The sequence below is a fragment of the Ursus arctos genome, unplaced genomic scaffold, assembly GCF_023065955.2.
Source record: "Ursus arctos isolate Adak ecotype North America unplaced genomic scaffold, UrsArc2.0 scaffold_20, whole genome shotgun sequence".
Classification (NCBI taxonomy): Eukaryota; Metazoa; Chordata; class Mammalia; order Carnivora; family Ursidae; genus Ursus; species Ursus arctos.
In genome coordinates this window covers 49,393,523-49,417,898 of record NW_026622875.1, presented here as the reverse complement: position 1 = coordinate 49,417,898, position 24,376 = coordinate 49,393,523, and the positions used below count along the sequence as shown (strand labels likewise).

Below are 24,376 nucleotides of genomic sequence, written 5' to 3'. Positions count from 1 at the left end.
GTTAAAACCTCCAAGCTGTAGCCCATCTGTCATAAGCACAGGTAACAGCCTGGGTTTTGCTACTGGTCTGGAGTCTGAAGTGGGGGCAGTGAGAGGCAGTCTTGTGGGACGGAACTCTTAATCTGTGGAATCTGATACTATTTCCAGGCAGATAGTGTCAGAACTGAGTTGAATTCCCTGACACCCTGCTGATGTCCCAGAATTGCTTGGTGGTGTGTGTGTGATGGGGGGACACACACCTCCCCCACGACATTGGAATTAGGTCCAGGAACCTTAAAAGAACAACCAATCAGAAAGACAGGTTTCTTTTGCAGGTTATTTTTGTATCTAGAAGAGCTCTTTGCTCAAACAACACTTCCAAGATCTGATATATAGTAAGAAAGAAGGGGACAAATGGTTATGGATGGCCACAAATCTCCATATTGTATGGGAAAACAAGATTGATACTGTGAAATTCTCAAATTAATGCCTCATCAAATTGGATTCCTTCCTCGAGTTTTTAATGTAAAAAATGCATCTCTCTTCCAGAGCTGTATGGGAGGAGGACATTCCAACTCCCTTCTTGAGATGCTTTACTTAATTGCTATGACTTGGGTTTTTAAAGCCAGACTCTAAAATTTCATTTATTTTAGGACTTTCATTCATTAGTGTTATAAGCAAAAATCAGATTTGTAGATCTCAGATTTACTAGGAGAAGTGATCGAAGAGTGTTTACTTAATGGCAGTGAATTACCTAGACATATAGCATTTTTCCTTTGTAATGATAAGATGGTCTTTAAAAGTTTGCATACAGTTTTGTTATATATTCTCTCCCTAGCCCCCAAATGACAGATAACATCTAAATCAAATGTCATAAGCCTTCCTAGGATGGTGAGAATGAAGCTCTGTGTATAATACTTTTGGATTAACTACAACTTAAATAACCAAAACATGAAATTAACCAGAACATATTCTACTGCTTCATTTTTAGGAAAAAAAGGAGCAAATGATACCAAGACAAGCTCATAACAGAGATCTAAACACCAGATGTGTACGGACAAAAATACAGGTACAAATTAATTTCTTATACTCTTTTGGATCTGCATCTAAATTACTGTATAATGATCACTACTATTCAAAATGTCAAAGTAGAATGCAGAATCAGCAAAATACTGAGCAAACTTTCAATAAGAGTTAAACACTTTAGAAAAACTGATTCCAGGTGTTTCACAGTATCCTAGGTTTTGGGAGGTAGAAATATGAAAAAAACATTTCTCTGCATCAGAGGGATAATGACCTCAACCAGCATTCATCCACTTTTGGTAAGCTCATGTACGATGCATGGGGGGAGAGCCATTCCATGAAAGAAAGGCTTCCTTCCCCTGTATCTTCAAACCCTACACTGGAGATTCCTTCTATTTCTTTCTTCTGAGAACACGGCTTCTTCTGTCAGCCTGTCAAATGGGGGACATTTACACTCCAAGTGGCTCCAGATTTTAGTGGACCAGTGTCCTTCCCATTGCCACTATCAAGCCACTACTCCTTCCCTCTCTAGCTAGTCTTCCATACTTTGAATCTTGTGCTCCATCTCTTGTTCAGGTCTTCACCTGACCTCCAGTGCTGCCTCCTCCACTGATGCTTCTGTGGTCAGCCTCCCCCCCACCCACTCCAACTCCATCCATCAGCGCACGTGACTTTTATGTCCCTGTGACTGAACTATTCTCCACTCCAGTGAATTACCCACTCTGCCTCATCCATCCATTGCATGTTATGGAACTTGGCAATACTTGAGACTACTCCATTTCCGAATCCAATGGTGCAAACATCTAGCATTCATTCACAACCTTCCTTTCCTTCAACTTGCTTTGTTAAGTACTCCACTACAACTATCCTTCCACTAGGTACTTTGAGTTGACTTTCCCTTCCGTTTCTCCATCCTTTTATGAATCTATTCATCAGTAGCTCCTTTCTACCTATTTTCTTTCTATTACTGGTAGATTCTGGAATCCATCCTTTCAATTATTTTCCTGCAAATTCTCTCCCACCCCTAGATGAACCATATGTTTTCTCCCTGTCTGCACCCTGGCTGCTGAGAACAACTAGGGAAAAACACAGTGGGGCAGACTGTTACCACTACACATTAATGGTCAGCGACCTGACCCAGGCCATTATTACTACTTGGCAGCCTGGTCTTCAAATGTCTACAACATCTCTTTTAAACCCATTTTATTCTTCTCAAATTTCCAACTCTCTCATTCTCAGGTACATTTGCTACCCATTTCACAGGAAAAATGGAATCCATTAGATGGGAACTTCATAAAACGAACTGCTTTCCCTTTTCCAACAAAGGCCAACACTTCTGCATGTGCTCTGCACTGCATCTCCTCAGGGTTTCCTCAAGGACACTAATTATTTTTTCTCTTACTTTATTTCAATCTCTTCTCTTAGACCCTTCCCATCAGCACTTATGCTGCTCTTATCTCATTGTAACAAAAAAATCAAGAAATCAACCGACCACCCCCCACCACACCAAAAAAAAAAAAAGTCTGGAAACCACATACTCCTCTAGCTACCACCACTCTCCTGCCCTTCATTCTCAAATCTCTGGCCTGAGTTGCCTACAGTGTCTCTCCATATCCTCAGCCCGTATTCTCTTCACAAACACTCTAATTTACCTCTGTCTCAACCACTCCATGGAAGCAGTTCTTATCAAAGTCACCAGTTTTCTCCATATAACTTAATTCAATGTACTCTCTTTTTTAAAACTTTTATTTATTATGTAATCTTTACCCCCAATGTGGTACTTGAACTCATGACCCCGAGATCAAGAGTCACATGTTCTACTGGCTGAGCCAGCCAGGTGCCCCTCGATGTACTCTTTGTAGTCCTCATATCACACCACCTCTCAGAGTCACTCTACCAAGTTCACCACTCGCTCTTTTGAAACCCTTCTTCCCTTTGGCTCTCATGATACCACACATTCCAGTTTCCCTCCCCCACTCTGACTCTTCTCTTTACCCTTTGCCAAACACTCCTCCTCCACCTGTCCCATAAGTGTGAGAGGGCCCCCAGGCACAGTCTTATCCTCTCCTCACTCTGCAAGAGTGGCAGAAGCCACCAGGCAATCCCATCGATGCCCCTGGATTCAGCTTCGACCTATACTCCCAACAGCTTAAATTCTGTCTCCTACCCAAGACTTCTCTTTTGAATTATTCACTTGATATCTTCATCTAGATGCCCCTCAAACACCTCAACTCAACTGCAGCTAAAACTGAACTCATGATTCCGCCTCTTCCCCGGAAACTTCTCTTCCAGTAGATGCTTCCACCACTCACCTGCTTCCTTGAACTATATACCTTGGACCCATCCTTGACTCTCATTCCTGCTTCTTTGATTAGATGAATGATTTCAATATAATATAGTAAATATAAAGATGGAGGCATGTAAATTGCAAAATGGAACAAAGGTAAGTGACATTTCATCCATCTGTGGAAGTCTACCAGTGTAGCTGCTATTGGGTACTCAGATTGTGGCCTTGGACACAAAATTCAGGCAAAGGGGTAGTCAACACTCTGGTGCTTATTTCAGCTTCTCTCTGACTGGTTCTTTTCTTTGTGTCCCTGAGACTGATGCCCTTGGAGAACCCAAGGCAGCTTAGCAGCTCTCACCTTCCCTGAGCTGTCATAGAGCAATAAATCAGCTCATCAGGTAATCTAGGTTCCCCCCTCTGCCCCCTTGCTGTGACCATAGGCCAAATTAACATTTAGGTTTTTCTATAAGACAATGCAAATATGGAAGATGGTTCCCTGTGCAGGGAAAAGGTGGGCAGGCACCAAATCATGAGGAGAAGCAAGGACTTTGCTTGTAACTGGAGGAAGCCTCTGAAGTTTTTGAGTAGGAAAATGGATACATGAGGAGACAAATTCATGCCTTTTGTTCTTTCTCCTGAACCCTCCTGCCCCGTTTATAGAAAATGGTGGAATTATTCAACTGTATAAAATGTTAGTGTAAGTTCATCTATCCATATGCTACAGCAATGTATTGCATAATTTTTAGAAAAAAGAATGTCATGTTATCAAAATTACATTCAGAAATTACTGTGCTTCTTATATGTTTACCTGGCTCCACTATAATAAGCAAGGTTTTTACTCCCAAAACATTTGCTAAATATATTATCTATGTGCTAAGGACACCAACCCTGGGTACACTTGTTCCTTTTCCTGTAATAGCTGTAATAGTCTATGAGAGAGTGGACCACTATACCGTGTCCTTGTTGCCTGGCAGAGAAAGCAAAGCAATCAGGGCTTTGTTCTCTCTCCAGATGGGTCGTCAACCCCTAGACAAATAGAGGCACTTTTATGCTGTTATTTTAAAGCCTCAGCAGCTCCCCAACTCAGTACTGCAGTTTGGCAAGATGCTGCTTTCTATGGAAAAGCACCCTGATTCCAAATAAATATCTGTATGAAATTTTCCATTACTTCCTGGAACTGGTTTCCCAGTTCAAGAACCCACTGTTTAAACGTTCATTCCATTGATTTGTTAACATTTTGGTTTGCTAAGGAGATAGACAAACGGGTACGTGAGGTCAAATGGATCAAGACATCCTTGGAGACAGCATGCAGTAGTCACAACCAAAGTTTACTCCCTACATGAACTTTGTGGCTTCAAGATGAACATGGAAGCCACTGCCTTTTATTGTGTAAATCTACACTCAGAGGAAAGCATTACCTCTGGCCTAGGCAATTATCAAGGTTTTAGAAACCATTAAGGGTGTCTAAGGAAGGTGGTGAATGTGGAATGAATTTGCGCGCGGGGAATACTTTATTCCGTACAGGAGGAGCTGGGGTGAGCAGCCTTTGGAAGGCTATGGTAGGTGAGTGAGACCTCTGAACCTCCGGGTTTTATGCCAGAAACTGCTCTTCCACAAAGCATTCTTCGCGTGCCAGCAGCTTGAGCTCTCACAGCCCGGGGCGGTTCTTCCCGCGGAGCTCCTGCCCAGTGTCTGTCCGCTGAATTCCCGCCCCCCCGCTCGTCTCCTAGACCCGCTGATCCCTTGCTTCTGGCTTCCCTTTCCCAAAGTGCTTTTTTTCCGCTCTTTTTGGGGGGAGTCCGTCGGAGTGGGCGTCGATTTACATTTCCTTGCTGTCATGTCCTTGAGTCTTCCAGAGTTGAGCGTAGTTGCCTAGAATTACTGGCTTTTAAAGATCACTCTCTCTCTCTCTCTCTTTTTTTTTTTTTTGGCCTGTTTTCATATTTTCAAAAAATTTATCGTTTTTTTTTTAACACTCTGATTATGAAAACTTTGTATTTTTATGTGTTCCTATTTTTCTTCTATAATGGCACCGGTCTTTCACCTTGTAACTTCGTGGTAATTTTTGTTCTATAAAATCATAATCTTTATGGTTGGTTTTCTTTCTCTTCACGTCTGCTGTGTTAGAAGCCTCACAGACTAGCTTACCTTGGTTGGGATCCTGGGGATCCATTTACTAGTTCTGTGTCCCGGGTAGGTTATCTGATTTCTCTGTATCTTTGCTTTCTCATTTGCACCACGGGGCTCTTGGGAGGTTGTGAGGACTACATGAGTTGAATACATAAAGCCCTGCTGGTATCTCTGGACAGGTGTTTGCTATATTATTCTTATTGGAGTTATTAGTCTGCTTGCATTTTGTCTCCCTTTTGAGTAGTCCATCCATTTTCCAGTTAAAAAAAAAACGCCCCCTCTGATGAACCATACTACTATACCTATATAGGTCTGTTTCTGAGCTTTCTGTTCGGTCCTGTTGATCTATTTCAAAGGCAATAGTTTTTTGTTTGTTTGTTTGTTTTTTAAGATTTATTTATTTATTTAATTTATTTATTTGAGAGAGAGAGCCAGAGAGAGAGAGAGAGAGGGAGAATGGGAGCAGGGAGAGGGGTAGAGGGAAAGAGAATCCTCAAGCAGACTCCCCGGTGAGGGCAGAGCCAGAGGTGGTCAATCCCAGGACCTTGAGATCATATCTGGAGCAAAATGAAGAGTCCCACTCTTAACTGATGGAACCACCCAGGCACCCCAATACTCTATTGTTTTAATTAGTATAGCTTATGATAGGTGTCTCCGTCTGGTGGGACAAGGCCTTATGCTTATTCAAAATTGTCTTGGCTCATCTTGGTCTTTTATAGTTCCATAAGAACGATGAAATCATCTTGTCAATGACATGAACATTTGATATTTATTGGAACAGCACCAAGTTTATAGATTTATTGGGAGATATTCAGCATACTTACATTGACTGTTTCTTTTTGCAGCCTTCAAAAAAGATTCGCAAGTTTCTTCATGAAGGTCTTAGATATATTTTTTTACCTGAACGTGTCCTGTGGTTTTGTGGTCATTTTGAATGGATTCTTTTATTTTACATTTCTTTTTTTTTTTTTTTAAGATTTTTAATTTGTTTGACAGAGAGAGACACAGCGAGAGAGGGAACACAAGCAGGGGGAGTGGGAGAGGGAGAAGCAGGCTTTCCGCTGAGCAGGGAGCCGGATGCAGGGCTCGATCTCAGGAACCTGGGATCATGACCCGAGCCGAAGGCAGATGCTTAAGGACTGAGCCACCCAGGTGCCCCAACATTTCTAGTTGAAACTCCTAATCAATAGAAATTATTTTGATTTTGGAATATTGATCTTGTGTTCAGAAATCTTGTTGAACTTTCTTTTTAGTTCTAATTAGTTTGTAGAGTTTCAGTGTTTTGTTTTGCATGTTGCACTGGTTAGGATTTCAAGTACACCGTTGAATAGTAGTAGTGATAGCATCCTTTTGGGGGTGTCTGATTTAGATGAAAATGTTTCTCAAATTTCACCCACAGTAAGCTGTTATTATAGATATTTTGGTAGCTAGCTTTTAGTAAGATTAGGAACATTCCCTTCTTCCCTTCCTTCTATGTTAAGAGTATTTATCATGATCGGGTATTGAGTTTTAGTGAATGCTTTCTTGGTATTTATTACTGATCTTATTTCCTTCCTTATTCTGTTAATATGGTAAGTCATACTTACAGACTTCCCAAATCTGAAACATTTGAGATGTACCCTGGCTAGTTTGCATTATGAAACAGTTTACCTATCAGATTGGCAAAAATCTGAGGGTTTAATAACCTACTCTTATATTTGAGGTGATGGGGAAAGGGGCTTTATCATGCGTTGTTTGTAGAACAATGATTTGTACAAATTCCATGGAGAGAAAATTGGAAAACATCTATCAAAATCTGCAGAATTACAAGTGCACAGATTCTTTGACCCAGTGACCCCACTTTTAGAGATACATCCCTCAGCTATATGCATGTGTGTGAAATGATGGGTGCACAGCTTTATTCACTACACCATCATTTGTAATAATAACAACAGATGGGACACAATCAAACTGTTTACTTGTAGGAAACTAGCTTATGCTCTGACCCTTACCAATTTCAAGGCATCTGCCATGCTTCTATTCTGCCATGTGTCGTTATCAACACTAGATTCTCATAAGCATCTCAAATTTAATATGTTCGGCACACAGTAGGCTCTCAGTTAATATGTTGAATAAATGAATGTTCAAAACCATACCCTTTCTCTCCACCACTGCAGCTTTCCCCACCTCGGTAAATGGCTCCATTGGGCATTTGCTCAAGCTGTAACAATGAACCCCACATCTGACCCATCCTCAAGTCCTATTTGATTTCCAAGACCCACCTCTGCTCCCCTGCCCTGGTTGGAGTCCCTGTCCTCTGTCATTGGCCTCCTTGCTTCCACTCTTGCCTGTCTCCAGTCTACGTTGCAAGAAGCCTGGGAAAGCTTACCTCCTCCAGTCTAGATCTTTCAATGCCTTCCATTCTTCCTATTCTTTGGCTCACCTCCAAGGCCCTGCCTGGCCTTCCCGCACCTTACCCTGCAGGCTTGCGATGCTCCAGCTCTACCCTTTCTCTGTTTTCTCCAGTACATCAAATTTCAGTACTTCTGTCTGGAACTATGTCCTCCCCTATGCATGGCTGACTCCCACTTATTCTTCAGATCTCAGACAGATATCCCTTTTTCAGGATCCCTGCCTTAGCCCCCCAATCTAAAAGTGGTCTTGCCACTATATTCTTAGTACCCCTTCCTCCAGACCCCTTGTTACACTGCAGTCACACGTTGGCTATACTGTTCCTGAGATGGTCTGGTAAGTCTCCTTCCCTGTCCCCTGAGCTCCGTGAGTACCCAGGCCTTCTCTGTTTTAGTTCACCCCTGGCACTTTGGCACTCAACAAATGTTCAAATGAATGGCTGGGTGTTAGTATTGTGTTTGGCTACATTTACTTCAGTCTTGTTCTGTGTATCATTTTTATATGTGGAGCCTGATGTCACCTGGCCCCTTCTGTCATTTGTGGCCACAAATTGTTCCTCCTGACACTTCAGAGGATGCTCACCAGCTTGCAAATTTGCCCGAGATTGCTTGAGGTCTCCAGAGGACCAGTATCTCATCTCTTGAAGATGGAGTCTGAGTGTGCTGCCACCTTGCTGAGGGCCCCCTGGCTCCTGTCCCAGCCCCTGCTGAGGCTGCTACCACTTGAGATGTCTGGGGGTGCTTGAGACACTATCACATGGGCGGTGAGCTAGCTTTAGTTGGGATGTCTGTCTTCCTTGAGTCAATGCCATGCAATAATAATCTAGCTTCCAGCGGCTTTCACTTGATATTTCGAATGTATTTTCTATGTTAATACAGCTTCTTCCACCTTTTAAAAGGGCTGCCTACTATTTGGTCAGTCTTTAAATGGCTACTTAATAGTTCCGTGATTAATCAATTGTAAGAATATTAATAATTGAACAAAAATCAAAGGTTTACTGATTCCATTATATTTGTACAAAAATGTTAAGATTCCCATACCCATCTTCTGTCCTTTCATAAGCTAGCCTGATTTTAAGGAATGTATAGAATAACGAATGCTGTACTTTTTCTGTTCTGACAATTTCTTGAAAGACCATCCCCTGTTGCTGGGGAATATGCAGAAATTAAGTTGGGGATTTTCCTACCATTCTCCCCGGAGAATATCCCTCCCAGTAAGTTAAAACCCATTTACTATTTCCCCTCCATATTCTCACATTATTACTGAAAATGTATTTTATTTTTGTCTCCTCTCATAGAATGAAAGTTTAAAAAATTTTATTGCTCTTAAGGGCTTTGCTTTTCAGAGAATAAAAGTTAAATTGTAAAATGGAGGCAAGACATGACAGAAAATAAATTCAAGATTTATAAGTATTCTAAGCACTTGAAGTTAATTCTCCATGCTTTGAAATAATTTAGTATTTTGTTTTTATTTGTTTATGTATGTATGTATGTATGTATTTATGTATTAATTTTAAGATTTTACTTTTGAGTAATATCTACGTGGGGCTCACACTCACACCCTCAAGATCAAGAGTTGCACACTCCACTGACTAAGCCAGACAGGTGCACCTAATTTAGTATTTTAAATATCAGATATTTCATCTTGTTCTTGAGCCAGTCTATGCAATTGTAATTCCTGGTTACTCCCATCTCTTCCTTACTGTTTTCATAACCACTTGAAGGCAGAGAGGGTGGCAGTGGGGGATTTAATGAGAATTTATAGCCTCGTATGGGAAGGAGTTGGGTAAATAAAAGAAAAGGCCTAGGAAGAGCATGTCCTTATTTGCTTAAGCCTTCTCCACTATAGGAATTTATGGAGGAACTCTGCACTCTGCGAAGATTATTCAAGCTAGGGGGAGAGAGGGACAGCTAAGGAGCAAACATTCCTGTTCTCTTTTTTTCTCCAGATGAAGCCTCAGAATCATGGCAGGGGGTGTGTTATGGTGTGGTGGAATCATCCAGATAGGTTTGAAATTGTGTGTATGCATGTGGGGGGGGGTGTCCTACTGACACACTTGAACAGAAACAGTGAGGACAGGCTGCAAGTCCGTGGGGGAGGCCTGTCCTCATGGGTCCCATGACCCATGAGAGTGTGGCCCACGAGTGAGTGCACAGTTTTGGTTGGGGAATTGTCTAGACCTATGGCCCCAATTGTCTAGACCTATGGCTTTTGACTCCCCACCTGTAACACGGGACATCCATGGGAACCAGAAGTTGCCTCAAGTAGACGTGGAGGAGCTGAGAGGACAGCTGGACCAGAATAGGGGGCTACTGAGCAGGGACCCTGATGACCAGTGGCTCTGCTGTGGTCAGCAGTAACTTGTGTCATTCATGCCATGGCACTCCACGGAGAGCAGAGAAGGATACTACCCAGACTAGCCACCCTATCCTCATCGCCATAAAGACTACTAGCTTCCCCATACCCTTATCCACCTTTAGAAGGATCAGAGGGAGGTAGGGAATAGTTCTGTCAAGGACCTGAACTTTGTTTTTATTTTATTTTTTAAAGATTTTATTTATTTATTTGTTGGAGAGAGGGAGAGACACAAGCAGGGGGAGTGGCAGGCAGAGGGAGATGCAGGCTGTCTGCAGAGCAGGGAGCCCGGTGCAGGACTTGATCCCAGGATGCTGGGATCATGACCTGAGCTGAAGGAGGATGCTTAACTGACTGAACCACCCAGGTGTCCCAAGGAGCTGAACTGTAACTGACCACTTATCAGGAAGATATAATTTATGCCAGAAGTGGTCAAGGCAGAATAAATTCAAAAGTTAGTTTTGTCTCTCCTTTCCCAGCCAATATTCAGCATGGTATAGGCTTATAATGCTGTACCAATTATATAATTATAGCAAAATGAAAAAGTTCTTTTTTGGGGGGTACAACAGAGATGATTTTGAATAAATTTAAATTTTCTTTCTAAAAAATAAATAAAAAATAAAATAAAATTTCTTGCTTTGATGTATCTTTTTTAAGATTTTTTTGCTTATTTGAGAGAGAGAAAGAGAAAGATGGAGAGTGAGCACAGGGCAAGGCGGGGTGGGGGGGAGAAGCAGAGGGAGAGGGAGAGAGTAACTCAAACAGACTCTGTGCTGTGCATGGAGCTGAACTGGGGCTTGACCTCATGACCCATGAGATCAGGACCTGACCGAAACCAAGAGTCAGACGCTTTAGCAACTGCGCCATCCAGGTGCCCTATCTTGCTTTGGTTTCTAATTAAAAATTTTTTCCCACGTATATATTAAACATCCCATTCCTTAATCCTTAAGTCCTTGGGACTGATCATTATCTTTCTTTGGAGTTTTGCTTTCTGAAGCCAGAATATTTTTCTCACATAGGCTTCAGACCCTGATAGTCAGGGTGAAGGCTTGCCTCCTGTCTCTCCCATGTTGAGCTCCTTAAACGAGACAAGTGTAGGCCCTTGCTCATGGCTCTGACTGACAAGAACTGAAGGACTGTTCTGTTTCCCAAGTACTGACCTACGTCCACTCTTCACTTCACAGAGCCTGTACCCATTTCCACGTTTGACTTCCTGTGATGCCATGTGGCTGTAAGGAGTACATGGCTGCAGCATGTCAGCTCACTATGTGCATTGTCTTTCCTCGCCAGAAGACTGCCCAGGACAAGGGCCACATGCCACTTCTATTAAATAACTACCCCACATCCCAATTCTCTTTTAAGAAAACAAGGTGGAAAGGAAGGAAGGATGGATGAAAGGAAGAAAATCCATTTTAAATTTAGGGTTCCAATATCCACCTGCAGTCTCCTTAAGGAATAGTGAAGCTATGCTTAAACACAGCTGGTGGTTATATAGAGATGCTAATGCCATCTCTAGAATGTGTAATTAAATGTGTGTGTTGACTAAAGCTTGCTAATTAATTTGCATGAATTAAGAAAAAATGTAGTGGGTTCACAGAGTCTTTAAAAAATTTTTTTCTAAAGAAACCAGTTTCATAACTTTCAAGGTCATTTGGGAAGGTCCTTTCCTGTGTTGCCCTTCTCATTGAACAGATACTGTTGCCTGAGCCAGAGCAGAGGTCCCTGTGGGGACATCTGGAGACAGGCAGCGCTTGTGGGAGACATCGTTGTTCATTTTCTCATTTTAATCAAGTATCAACTGAACACCTGTTCTGAAACAGGCATTGAACAAGGCTCTAAGGACAGAAAATTTAAGAAGGCAGTGGAACAGTAAGGGTAAAGTAAAGCTTCCAGATGCTTCCCTAGAATTATGTATAGCACACAAGGTCAAGGCATGAAAGGAGTGATCATTTCTCTTTGGGGAAAGGGAAGCTCTGGAAAGGCTCTAAGAAATGACTTCCCTTTCGGCAAAGATGATGGAGGTGTTTGCTATGTAACTGTTGGGTGGGAAGGATGCAGGGGGAAGGAGCCCTATGGACCAAGGCCCAAAGGCTTGAAATAATCTACTACCTCCTGGGAGCTGGGGACAGCTGGGTTGGGCAGGATGCACACACCAGGGAAGAGTCTCTTCTTGAATAAAGCCTCATTATTAAAGAAAGGTCAGCTCCTTATGGACTTTTTGCCTACATCTCATTGGCCAGAACATGATCACACGGGAAGCTGTGATATTTACCTGAGCATATCATGGTACCAAACAAAATCCAAATTTGCTATTAAGGGGAATAGTGGATATTGGGCAAACAGCTAGTCATATTGACTGTGAGGAGTTTGCTATTTTATTATTATTATATGATCTTGGAGCGTTTACTTCTTCAGGCTTCAATTTCCTCATCTCTAAAATGGGGTGAGTAGGGACTACCTAAAAGGGTTATTTTGGGAGCTAGAAATGATGGATATAGAGCATCTGGGACATAGCAGGTATTCAATAAACAGTGGGGGTTAGGAAGTTCTTGTTCCTCTCCTTCAGTCCCTTTTTCTCCTTCTTCAAATACCTGCCCCACTTTTCCTCCTCTTTAGTTTTAGAGTATATGGAAACATCTGGAAAGCGTGGAGACTATATTTTATAGTTTCAAATTAAAATTCTTCATCCTGCCAGATAGTTCATATTACCTTTGCTCTGCAATTAGGTGATACCTTTTTTGAAAACAAAAATTAGAAATCGTTGTACACTTGGAAATTTTGTGACAGGTTTTTATAAATAATGAATGAATCAAAGAAGAACTCAGCCATATTTAAAATGAAGTAAAAATGACTTACATGAATATTTGTGGTATCCAGCTAAGGTTGCACTTAATGGAAAAGTTATAGCCATAAAAACATATGTGAGAAATGTTTGACTCACTCAGGAATAGAGTGGGGAGCCTGGATGGCCCAGTCAGAAGAGCGTGTGACTCTTGATCTTGGGGTTGTGAGTTTGAGCCCCATGGTGGGTGCAGAGATTACTTAAAAAACAAATAAACTTTAAAAAAAAAGAATAGAGAAAAAAACAAGGACACAAATCCAAAAGATTGAAGAACTAATAAATGCCTACAGAAGCTAATGAACTAGGGGGGAAAAAAGAGCAAAGATAAGCAAGAAAACCAAGAGCTTGCTTTTGAAAAGAGTAATAAAGTAGGATAACTGCTGGCAAGATGACTCAAGAAAAATGAGACAAGATGCACATTGATATGAACTATAAAGGGAGCTAGAACTATAAATTTATCACTGATTTTAAAAGCCATACGAATACTATAAATAATGTGTATATCTATAAAACTGAAAGAAAGTGGATGATTTTCCAAGTATATAAACCTGAACAGTATGTAAGATATGGTCCTACATTTTATTAAATATATATTTATATGTAAATATTATCAAAGAAAAAAAATGTTAAATATTTTGTAAGTGGTTAACTATGGGATACAATTTTAGGAATTTTTATTATTTTTATCCATCCAAATTTTCTAATTCTCAACAATAAATATAGATTTTAAAACCCACTAAGGGCTGGTTGGGGAGGGATGGAGGAAGCCCCCAGGGGTCACACTGCCTTCAGGACATTCAGAGTTTACATTCTGGCGTCCCATCATGCACCTCTAGCTCTAGCAGGGAGGTCCAGGCTGCCATGCTGTATGACGTTCCCAAACCCATTCTCTACCCTTCCTTCTTCAGTGAGCTGTTTCTCCAACTTACAGGTTTTCTCACCCTAGGACAGAGACCCTTGCATCTATGCAGTCTTATCCTATTCCCCTGGACCCTCTCTAGTCCCCCAAAGTCCAGGCTTCTGGGGAGAGGAGGGCTGAGCACAGGGGGCACAAATAGTGTTGGGCTTGGTCAAAGGACACAGGATGTTAGAGTCACACAGACATGGATTCATATCCCTTGTCTGTCTCTTTCCGGATTTATGAAGTTGGTCCTGTTCCTTAGCTTCCCTCATCTTTAGTTTGTTGGTGATAATGCCCGTGTTCTAAAGCCAGGTAAAGCGCATGAAGAAACCACCATACAATAGATGTTCAGTAAATGTGAGTTCTTGCCTCTGATGTGAGTTATTTAGCTGTGGTTATAACTAAATTACCAGTAAGCCTGGAGTGTTGGGAAAGGATGATTCACCTGCGTATCGCTATTGCTTAGCATGTGGGGCTTAGCATTCCTAAACTGGAGCAAGGTGGGGGCAAAAAGTTGGAGAGGCAGTGCGTATTTGCAATTAATCAGGTACTCCAGCTAAACGCTGTATTTCTGCTACCAGGAGAAATAGTAGCCAGAACCTTTCCACAGACTATAAACATTTTACTAAGGGAAGGAGGGTATGAATTTTCAGCTCATTGCCCTAGAAGAATGTCAGGGTCCAGGGAAGAGAACTGCTTTTTCTGTCGTGAACCACGCACAGAGGATAGCAGGAGGTGAGGCTGCCCCCTGCTGGACATGGTAGGGGAAGGCAGAGGATGAATAAAGTCATGGAAAGAGAATTTGAGAACTTTCTCCTGACGGTGCTGGGGAAAGAGTTCTCTAGGTGAAGGTCTGGATAGGCATGGGGTTGGCCAAGGCATCGCGTCGAGTGGGTGGGAATTGAGAATTCAGGCAGAGCAGGAATTCAGAGTCACAGGAGACTTTGAATCTCCCTCTTAGCCCATGCTAGTCTTTCTTAAAAATTTGGAACATGTGCTAGATTTTCTGCTATTTGTGATGAATGCCTGAACCATTTGGGAGAAGAGGATTCCAGGAAGCTGGAGGAATTGGGGAATGTCCGGGTTGGCTGTGAAAGGTTGAGTAACATTGTCTCCATGTGCTGAGAGTCTAAAGAAATGACTCCTGCAGGTTAGTCCTGGAGTGTTTCATCATTTCCCCTGAGAGCAGATGCTTGAGCTGAACTTTGCCACATTGTGCAGGACCTGGGTAGGAATTTGGCAAAGCTTTAAGGGTCTTATGATGAATCAGATCCTAAGAATCAACTTCAGTTTCTCATTGGTCTAAAAATGCCTGTTTGCACTAACTGTTTCTTTGGGTACCGCTGACCATGTCCTTCTCTACAAATTTGGAAATTCCTCATCTAAGAGGCATCGGCTCCTCCCACCTCTCTGGCTGCCTCTGCTTCTCCTTCTTCCCTTGTCCCTCTCCTGGCAGCTTGAAGGTAGGCCCACTACCTCCCCTCCCCACCGCCGGGGGAGCCTTCCCTGGCCTGGCTTCTCGCTTAGCTCAGTTCATACCACATCCATTCCCAAGGCTGTGCCTCTTCCATAAGGTGAGGGACTCTCAAGATGAAGGCCATAGTGGCTGCGTTCTGGATGCCCACTTCCCCATGAATGTCCTGAGTGCCTTCAACTCACAGTATCCCAGACAATGAGATGATCTCCCACCATCTCGTCTATTTAGACTACTGATGATCTGATGGCATGACAATCTCCTAGTCACCAGGACTAAATCCTTCATGGTGATAGGTAACTCCTCTCCTGCCTTATCATCTGCATCCTGTACTGCAGACAGGGTGGCCTCTCCGAGGGAGTGTAGTTGACCCCTCTGTGTCTTTCTTAGGTATCAACCATCCCCATCCCTCCACAAACTCTTATCTTTGACTGTCCAAACCTTAGGGTGAGATGTAATGTTTGTCCCCATGATGCTTTACCTGCTTCCCCAGCCCAGCATATTGCCCCTCTCCTGTGAACCTTCCACATCAATTTACCCACATATTCTCATGTTGCAGAGCATGCTTTCCTTGTATCCTGGTTACTGACATCTATGCAACATTCCTCCATCTACGCTGTGAGCTCAGTGTTAGCAGGATGTTTATCTGATCCATCCCTTTTACTTCCTCAGGGTCTGGTACATATTTTGGCCCAATAAATGGGTTTTGTGGCTGTCAACACCCTATGTGCATCCTTGCCTATCTCCCCAGCTTGTGGATAACTTTCTTGAGGACTGGACTAAGCATGATTCAGCTGTGTGTCCATGACAGCAGCTGAGCACTGTGCTGGCTTTACCTAAGTATATAAGGGTTGAATTGAATGGTTGAAGGTAACCCCATTAATCACTTAGTGTTTACTGTATCTTGAAGAACTGTAACATTAAAAGTTTTGGATAAAGCAGGTGAGCATTTATACAAGGGGTAAAGAGGGGTTGGAGATGGAGAAGGGACTCTAGGAGAATCTAGTATGACAGGAGAGGAACCCTTCAGATGGAGAGAGGAATCAAAGAAGAAGACAACTGGTTTGACAGCATGGAGGTCTCTGGGAGGCTATGGAGAAGCATTTTTCTTTGGGAAGGAAGGAACAGAAGCCATTTTGGAGTACACAGAGGAGGAGATGTAGAAATGGAGAAAAAGAGTATTGATAATTTTTCAAGAACTTTTCCTATAGAGAGGAGAAGTTATAGAGAAGAGAATAGATATGAAAGTGGGATCGAGAGGGACTTTTCTTTTACAATGGGATACACTTGACTATGTATAAAAGTTGATGGAGTGGTTAAAGTACTAAGAAACTTAACTACATAAAAATATTTTTGCATAATAAAAGCAGGTGCAACTCCTGGAAAGAACATTTGCAACACACCTAACAGGTTTAACGCATGGTATGGACTATACAAACTGAGATGCAAAAAAAAAAAAATTTATTTTATTTTCTTAACTGCACTCAACTTGCTCCTCAGCCCTCATTTCTATTTACAGAAGATGGCCCCATCAAAAACCAGAATTAGAATATCCCCTCAGTGTAACTTAGTTGTTTTTAATGTATTCATCCCTAAAACCCAGATCATCTGTTCTATCTTCAAAGAATCCCTCCCTTCTCGGCACTTCCCTCAACCTTTGTACATACTTCTATTGATCACTGTCACACTGTAATTACATACAGCACCACTGTGTGTCCAACTTGACCTTGGGTTTGTTGAGATCAAGGACATTCTCAGCATCTAATACACACATGTCACCTGTGTATATTTGTTGACTTTTGTTGATAAATAGTCCTTTAAGTCCCCTGTGTGCTACAGTGTTTGTAATGTTAGGTAGGACTATTTCTGCATTTGTCACATTCCTAAAAAGCATGTTGTAGTAATTAAATTTTTTATCCCTGTTTGTGAGTTTTTTCAAGTCTCAAATTTCTCTTTGACTCCTCCTCCATCCACTCATCCCCTTTCTCCTCTTTCTTTTTAACTGAAATAAGCTGAAGTAAATAGAAAGATGCACAAAATTTGTGTGTAGCTCACTGAATATTTTTTGGTGGCGGGGGGGACAGAGAGAGAGAGAGAATCTTAAGCAGGCTCCACTCCCAGCACAGAGCCAGGGGTGGGTCTTGATCTCACGACTCTGAGATCATGACCTGAGCCAAAACCAAGAGTTGGATGCTGAACCAACTGAGCCACCCAGGTGCTCCACAATGAATTTTGACATGCATGTGCCCCCAAGTGATCCCTCTCAGATCCAGACCCAGAACATTTTCTGGCCTCAGTGGGCTCCCTGATGCCCCTTCCTAGCCAGACTTCACCTCTTCAAACACAGCTACATTCTGATTTCTAGCACCATAGACTAGCTTTGCTAGTCTAGTTTTGAACCTCATGTAGATTGAGTTATACAGCTTGTATTCCTTTGTGTCGAGCTTTTTTTGTTCAACATTTTGTTTGTGAGATGCAAACATGTTGATCGTTCTTTTTCATGGCTATGGAGTAATTTTGTATGAATGGTGATTATGTTTTTAGTACCAGACTATTGTTTATTACTATTATTATTATTATTATTATTATTTTAGAGAAAAGGCCTTTCCTAAACTTAGACTAATATTTTACTACAGATATGTTTGGTTTTGTAATTTTTCCCATCTAAATGGGTCATTAAAACGTAAGTGAAAAAGTGTCCATTTTCAGAAAACATGATTAAAAAGTATGCAAATAAAAATTAATAAACCCTTAATTTAGTTCCTTTCCATAGAGTTGGGCAAGAAGTTGGTCTTCCAGATTCAGGGTGTAGGACAAGGCTGAATGTTAATATTGGACTATGGGAATAGCAGGGAGTAGGCTTCTTGAGTAGAAAGTTCCCTGCCTGATGTGCTGTTTTATGTCTCCCCACCACTCCTTGCTTCAATGATTTCCAGTGAGATGAGTCAGAAAACCACTAAGGAGGGCCCCAGACTCTCCAAGAACCAGAAGTTTTCAGAGCACTTCAGCATACATTGCTGCCCACCATTCACCTTCCTCAACTCCAAGCGTGAGATCGTGGATCGGAAATACAGCATCTGTAAAAGTGGCTGTTTCTACCAGAAGAAAGAAGAGGACTGGATCTGCTGTGCCTGCCAGAAGACCAGGTAAGTGGTCTGCACTGCCCACTCCACACCTGGCTGGGCACTGGCCTGCGGTCTCTCAGCAACATGCCCCCCTCCTGTTACACTCTGTGATTTCTGGGCTGCTCTCCCCACAGTGCCCTGCAGTCCACTCCCAGTTAGGTTCTGCCACTGGAAGGTACTGGAGGGCCATTGGAAGGTGGGAGGGGGAGCAGGGTCTGCCTCCCTGTTTCCAGCTCGTGTCAGTATCCCTTAAGCAGCAGAAGAGAGCCATGGCTCCAGCCTCCAGCTTCTTTTGGCCCCCTCAGCACCAGACGCCGTGCAACATCCCCTCAGAAGCCCAAGCAACAACCAGCTGCACCCCCCGCGGTGGTCAGAGCACCAGCCAAGCCACGGTCCCCTCCGAGGTCTGAGCGTCAACCACGCCCCCGCCCAGAGGTCCGGCCACCACCAGCCAAGCAGCGCCCCCCTCAGAAGCCCAAGCAGCCGCCGCGCAGCAGCCCCCAGAGAGGGCCAGGCACCAGCCGTGGGGGGTCCCCCATCAAAGCTTCTAGGTTCTGGTAACACCATCTCTTCCCTTTTGTTCCCCCAGCCCTAAGGTTAGTAGCTCCCTCTGTGTTTACTAACATCTGGGTTACCCTAATGGCCCTCTCTTGGCCTTACCAAACCTGTGTCAATCCCTGCATTAAATCCCCTCATTTGAAATACCTAGTGTGGCTTGTGTTTTCCTCATAGAGCTGCTGGTACAGTACTTCAGATGGCAGTATCCATTGCTTCTTTTGTCTATGAGGACCACAGTTGATTAATTTATCAACTCACAGTATCCATACCAGTAACAGATTGTGAGACTGAGGCCCTCTGTCACTATACCTCAGAGAGAGGAGGAAGGGTGACTCTAGGGATATCTGTGCATCTGTAAAAATGGAGAGATTCAGCCAGTTCATTCATCCATCCTCCTGACATACTTCATCTGATGTTAATCTCAGTGGCAAGATCATTCATTCATTTATTCAGTCATTCAACAAACTTGATTGCATACCATAGAGTTCCATATATCATGCAGGGGGATGGGAATACAGCAGTGAACAAACTAGGTCATGACTCAACAGGATGAACAAGAGAATAGTTGGTCAAAGTGTAGGGCATGATTGCCTTAATATTGTCATAATCAGTAAGTACACTGGGCTATGGTACCCTGGAGCAGGCTGCCCGTCTGGGGCCTCACAGAGGAGGTTAGGCTAGGGTAAACAGAGAATAAAAGGAGGCCATGCAGAGAGAAAAGGTGAACCAGAGACCTGTTTGTCTGTCCCACCTGAGACAGGTCAGATTTCTTCTTTTTTAATAGACTTCATTTCTAGATCAGTTTTAGGTTCACAGCAAAATTGAGTGGAGGGTACAGAGATTTCCTGTATACTCCTTGCCCAAACATATGGCAGGCCAATCTTTAATCCTTTTAATATTTGGAAATGAAGCTGTTTTGCAGGTTAATAGTGGGTGCTAATTGTATTTGAGATTCTCACACCTACTCTGCATAGCATGTTATTGTGTGTGCATGTCATGGGCTGTTTACACTTACCATGCAGAAGAATCAATTCAGGAGCATGTTAAAGATGCCCCCAGAGAATCTAATTCCTTGGGTCACTGATGAGGTCTGGAGATGTGCAATTCCAACAAACAGCACCTCCACCCCAGCGTAGTGACACAGGTGGTACACAGACCACCCTTTGAGAAGCACTGATCTAACCCATTCATAAATGAATGATCCACATTATCTGTAATGTGCAATAAATACATGTGGAAGGGGCCACAAGTATGACACTAAAAGTGAAAGCATTACAAAGATATAAGATCAGGTAAGGTTAATATGTGAAGGAGGTAGAAGGTTGCCAGTCTTTAACCTGGGAATAGGAATTTGTATGCTGGGTTACCTAGTCATTAATCAGGGTCTCCCTGAGTCCAAGGGGGCCGGCCAGGTAAGTTGTGCTATATGGATATATGACTTGGATACAAGGCATGTCATCTGTGGGCGTGGCTTCAAGCCACCATTTTCAGTGAGTTGCGTGATGGCTGCTTGGGTGGCTGGGAGTTCAAGCAGAACACAGACAGATGGAAAACCATGAAGGCCAACTTCATCTGTCGGTTTTATTCACTTAAACTCCAGAGACATCCTAATGTTGGTGTAACTTGATTCCCTCAGTTAACTGTTCTTATTAGGTATCAGGCTGTCCTTGCCTCCTCAGTCCTTCTTGCTCACCTGGGATGAGGGAGCCAAAAGCTTCTGTTCGTAATGGTCCACAACACTGAGGATGCACCATTTGAGCCCTTCTCAAGACACTCATTTTTCCTTCTCAGATTCCCAAATGTCCTGAGGAAATACATTAGAGCCATTGCTTCACCACATTGTTTATTCCCTCTGTTGAGGCTGGCTGGCTGTTCCCAAACCAAAGAAGTGGGAAGAAAGTTAATGGGGGAAAAATTCACTCTTAAGCAGAGCTGCTAAGTTACACTTGGAGAAAGGATCAAAAAAGAGTTTTCAAAGCAGACTTACTGAAATGGTGCCATTCCTGAGTTTTGACCTTAAAGGTTAAACAAATATTGACAAAGGCCTATTGGATCCTTAGTGGCCCCCTTGGATAGATGTCAAAACCAGAGAATATTTAAATTTTAGGATCTGATTGGTATAATTCCTTGCAGCTTGATTGAACATGGTGGCATTCTTATATCTGATGGGAGGAAACCCTGGCATCTTCCTCTTGATTTATTCTACTTTCAATTCCTCAGGTTTTAGGATTTCACAGGTCATCCTTGCCTTTAGGGTTAACACGTGTTTCCTGGGCCAAGCCTCTTTTGGTTCCTTGGTGCTCTGCTTTAGGTGCAGGGGATCTGTGGTTTTGTGATTGATTTGGGGCCAGTCACACAGCTTTGAGCAGTGCCGTGTGTGCCTTTGACTCATTCTTTCACAAAAAGTCTTGTACCAAATTGAGCCCTGCACACCAGAAGCTTGGAGGACCAATCTATTTCTACCTGTATTTTCAAGCCTATTCATCAAGATCATGTGCACAGCACTGCACCAAGCTCTGGGCAATCAAAGGAAATGATGTATGCCCCCGGTCCAGCTGCTCATGGTATTTATGAGTGGCCCCTCCCTCGGTGATGCTGCTTTTCCCTCTAGGAACCTCCCCAAGTTTGGCTGCTTCCATCCTGCCTGGTCTCTGCCTAGTCCCTCTCCTCCTCCAGCTCCTTTTTTATCCTCTTGTCTCACTTCAGCAGATGATAAAATCAAAGCCCAGGAAAGTAACTGATTGCTAAAGGGTTAAGGTTTGTTTTTTTATTTTATTTTATTTATTTATTTTGACAGAGAGAGACAGCCAGCGAGAGAGGGAACACAAGCAGGGGGAGTGGGAGAGGAAGAAACAGGCTCCTAGCGGAGAAGCCTGATGTGGGGCTCTATCCCAGAATGCTGGAATAACGTCCTGAGCCAAAGGCAGACGCTTAACGACTGCACCACCCAGGTGCCCCAAGGGTTAAGGTTTTAAGTGGTTTCAGGTTCTCCACAGAATTTGGTCTTTCAGAGACAGAATGCTTTAGCTTTGGGTCTCAAATTGAAGCAAGCAGGGTTTGGTATTTTATTGACCATGCATTGTCCTGAGCTAGGAATGGCAGTGCATTGCTTCTAAAGGTTAGGACAAGTACACCCACTGAATGACAACTTGCTGGTTACATTGGTAATGGAGTAGAAACCATTCTACTTTTCCTTTGTCACTGTAGTAGAAGAAAGATAAATATATATATATATATATATATATATATATATATATTTGAAATGTATACACACACACACACAAACAACAATGCAACTATAAACATTTACATACTTGACAAGCTAGAATTTATTTCTGAAGAGCGCTGACCCAGAGCAATTACTCTGATGGTCTAATGGTCTGAGAGTGTGCACTGACAGAACCAGGTATTGGGGGTAAACTTCAGCTGTTAGATGGGGGTACCTGTCTCCTTTTCAGGTGTGCAGACCCAAACTTATTCCAGACACTTTCTATGACATGCCTTGTCCTCACTTTGTCCTTCCTGATGTCAAAAAGTACACTCTGCACTTTGTTCTTCTGGAAAACCGTGGATCATTTTCTCTTTCTTTGCACAGGACTGGCTATACAAGCCCTTCCAGTCCCTTTTCTGAGCCCTCCCTGTATTTACACAAGCAACAACACTGACTTTGTACTCATGTCTTAGAAAGAATTTATTTCTTACATGCTTGTGGAAAAAACCCTACCCAGGCGTATATTATGCTTAATTGCATCCCAGTGTTTACACCCTGGCAATCTATTCTTTTTGGTCTCATCAGCCAAACAGAGTCAGAAATTCATCGATCATTTCCCAGGTAATGGCAGAGTTAGGGAAAGGGCCTGAGCACTTTGCTCTTAGATCAGGCTCTGGTGGTTCTGCCTGCTTCTCAGATCACATTATTGCTTTTATGAGTTTGGATGACTGAGTCTTGCTCTACCTAAGTCATAAATCCCTTCCTGTCCAGGAGCAGGCTTCTACACATTGTGGTGGTCCCCATAGCATAGTGTCTGTGTAGAGCAGGCACTCACAGAGGCCTGGGTTAGCCAGAGAGGTCTCTGGTTCAATGAGCTGTGTGCGCTCTTCCATTCTGACAACTCCTGCTTGGTTCCATGTCCTTAGTCTAGACCACATGGTTAACCACTCTAACAGCCTTAATACTATTGCTTGCCCACATTCATCCCACAAATCCCTCACCTAGATCAAGTGATGATCCACATGCACTACTCCAACTCCCAGCTGCTGAGCCCAATCATGGATACAGAGAGTTGCTGAGCACAGCTAGGAAAAACCTATAGCCTTAAGGGTTGGTGCTACCGTCAGTGGATGAGCACCTGCCTCTCTCCAGACTAGTTTTCTTCCACCAGCCCCAATGTGTTTATCAGGACATGCATCTGTCTTTTAGTCCTTCCTGTCAGCCTCAGAGGAGGAAGCATTTTTTCCTGGTCAGATCAACCCTTCCTTTCCCCTACTCATGCGTGATCCGTGTGATCTTGCTCCCCCCACTCATGTTTCCTCCAGGGTCTTGCTGAACCTCTCTGACAACTTCAGCCTTTTTCTATTGTCTAAAGAGAAAGCACATTAGCTTTTAAATATGTTCAGCTGTCTCTTAATAACTGAGTTCGCCTCTGACCCTGTCCTGTTTCTCCTCTTCTCATGCAAATTTTTAAAAATACTGTAAAATCATCACCTTAACTTCTCTACATTGCATTTACTCTTCAACTTACAGTGCTCTGATTCTTCCCATAGTACGTCACTGGAATTTCTCCTGTGCAGGTTCCTCCAACAGCAACAATGCAAGGGCAGGCAGTTTATTGGGGCAGGGGGTGAGGGAAATGCTGGAGGGAAGGGGAAGTGAGACAGGAAGGGAAGAAGCTGATAGTGTGTTATCAAATCAGTTCTCACTGTGGGCTCCTGGGGCTTAATCCTGCTAGGGAGCGCTAGGAGCTGGTGTAGGATGTGCACTCAGTTTTCCCATCCAAACAGCAGGTGAAGGAGCTGGGGTATTTATACACCAGGTCCTGTCAGTCATTGGTCAACCAATGATACTGAGGGTTGAGGTGTTAATTCCTTGACTTCTGGCCTGCCAAGCAGATGGCAAAGTGGGCTTCAGCAGCAGAAAATAGCCTACAGACAGAGAAAGGCATCTGGAAATTTGGCCAGTGTGCACACAGAGGTAAGGGCGAGCGATCATATACAAGGCATCAGTAGCATCTGCTCTAACAGCTTACCTATGGTCTTTGTGTTGCTTTACTTGTTGAATGTTGAATCCAGTCTTTATATCAGTTGTGCTGTC

The 24,376-nt window shown here is 43.0% G+C and overlaps 1 protein-coding gene across 2 annotated transcripts; it reads left to right on the top strand.

The window, feature by feature from the left end:
• The first annotated feature begins 18,322 nt into the window (after positions 1–18,322).
• Positions 18,323–19,068, top strand: MOBP (myelin associated oligodendrocyte basic protein). 2 transcript variants are annotated; one of them, XM_044383548.1, is made up of 2 exons: positions 18,323–18,528; positions 18,819–19,068. In XM_044383548.1, exons 1-2 carry the CDS (start codon positions 18,323–18,325, stop codon positions 19,066–19,068), a joined length of 456 nt encoding a protein of 151 aa, XP_044239483.1. The 2 variants fall into 2 exon arrangements, with proteins under 2 accessions (XP_044239483.1, XP_026352557.1); XM_026496772.2 differs by having other exon boundaries at positions 18,813–19,068.
• Positions 19,069–24,376: the final 5,308 nt, after the last annotated feature.

What these genes read in the sequence shown, in the direction of transcription:
- MOBP (XM_026496772.2), top strand. Translation starts at nt 18,323, where the DNA reads ATGAGTCAGAAAACCACTAAGGAGGGCCCCAGACTCTCCAAGAACCAG. An exon ending in TGTGCCTGCCAGAAGACCAG is followed by an intron (nt 18,529 to 18,812) that starts GTAAGTGGTCTG and finishes TGGCCCCCTCAG; the next exon opens with CACCAGACGCCGTGCAACAT.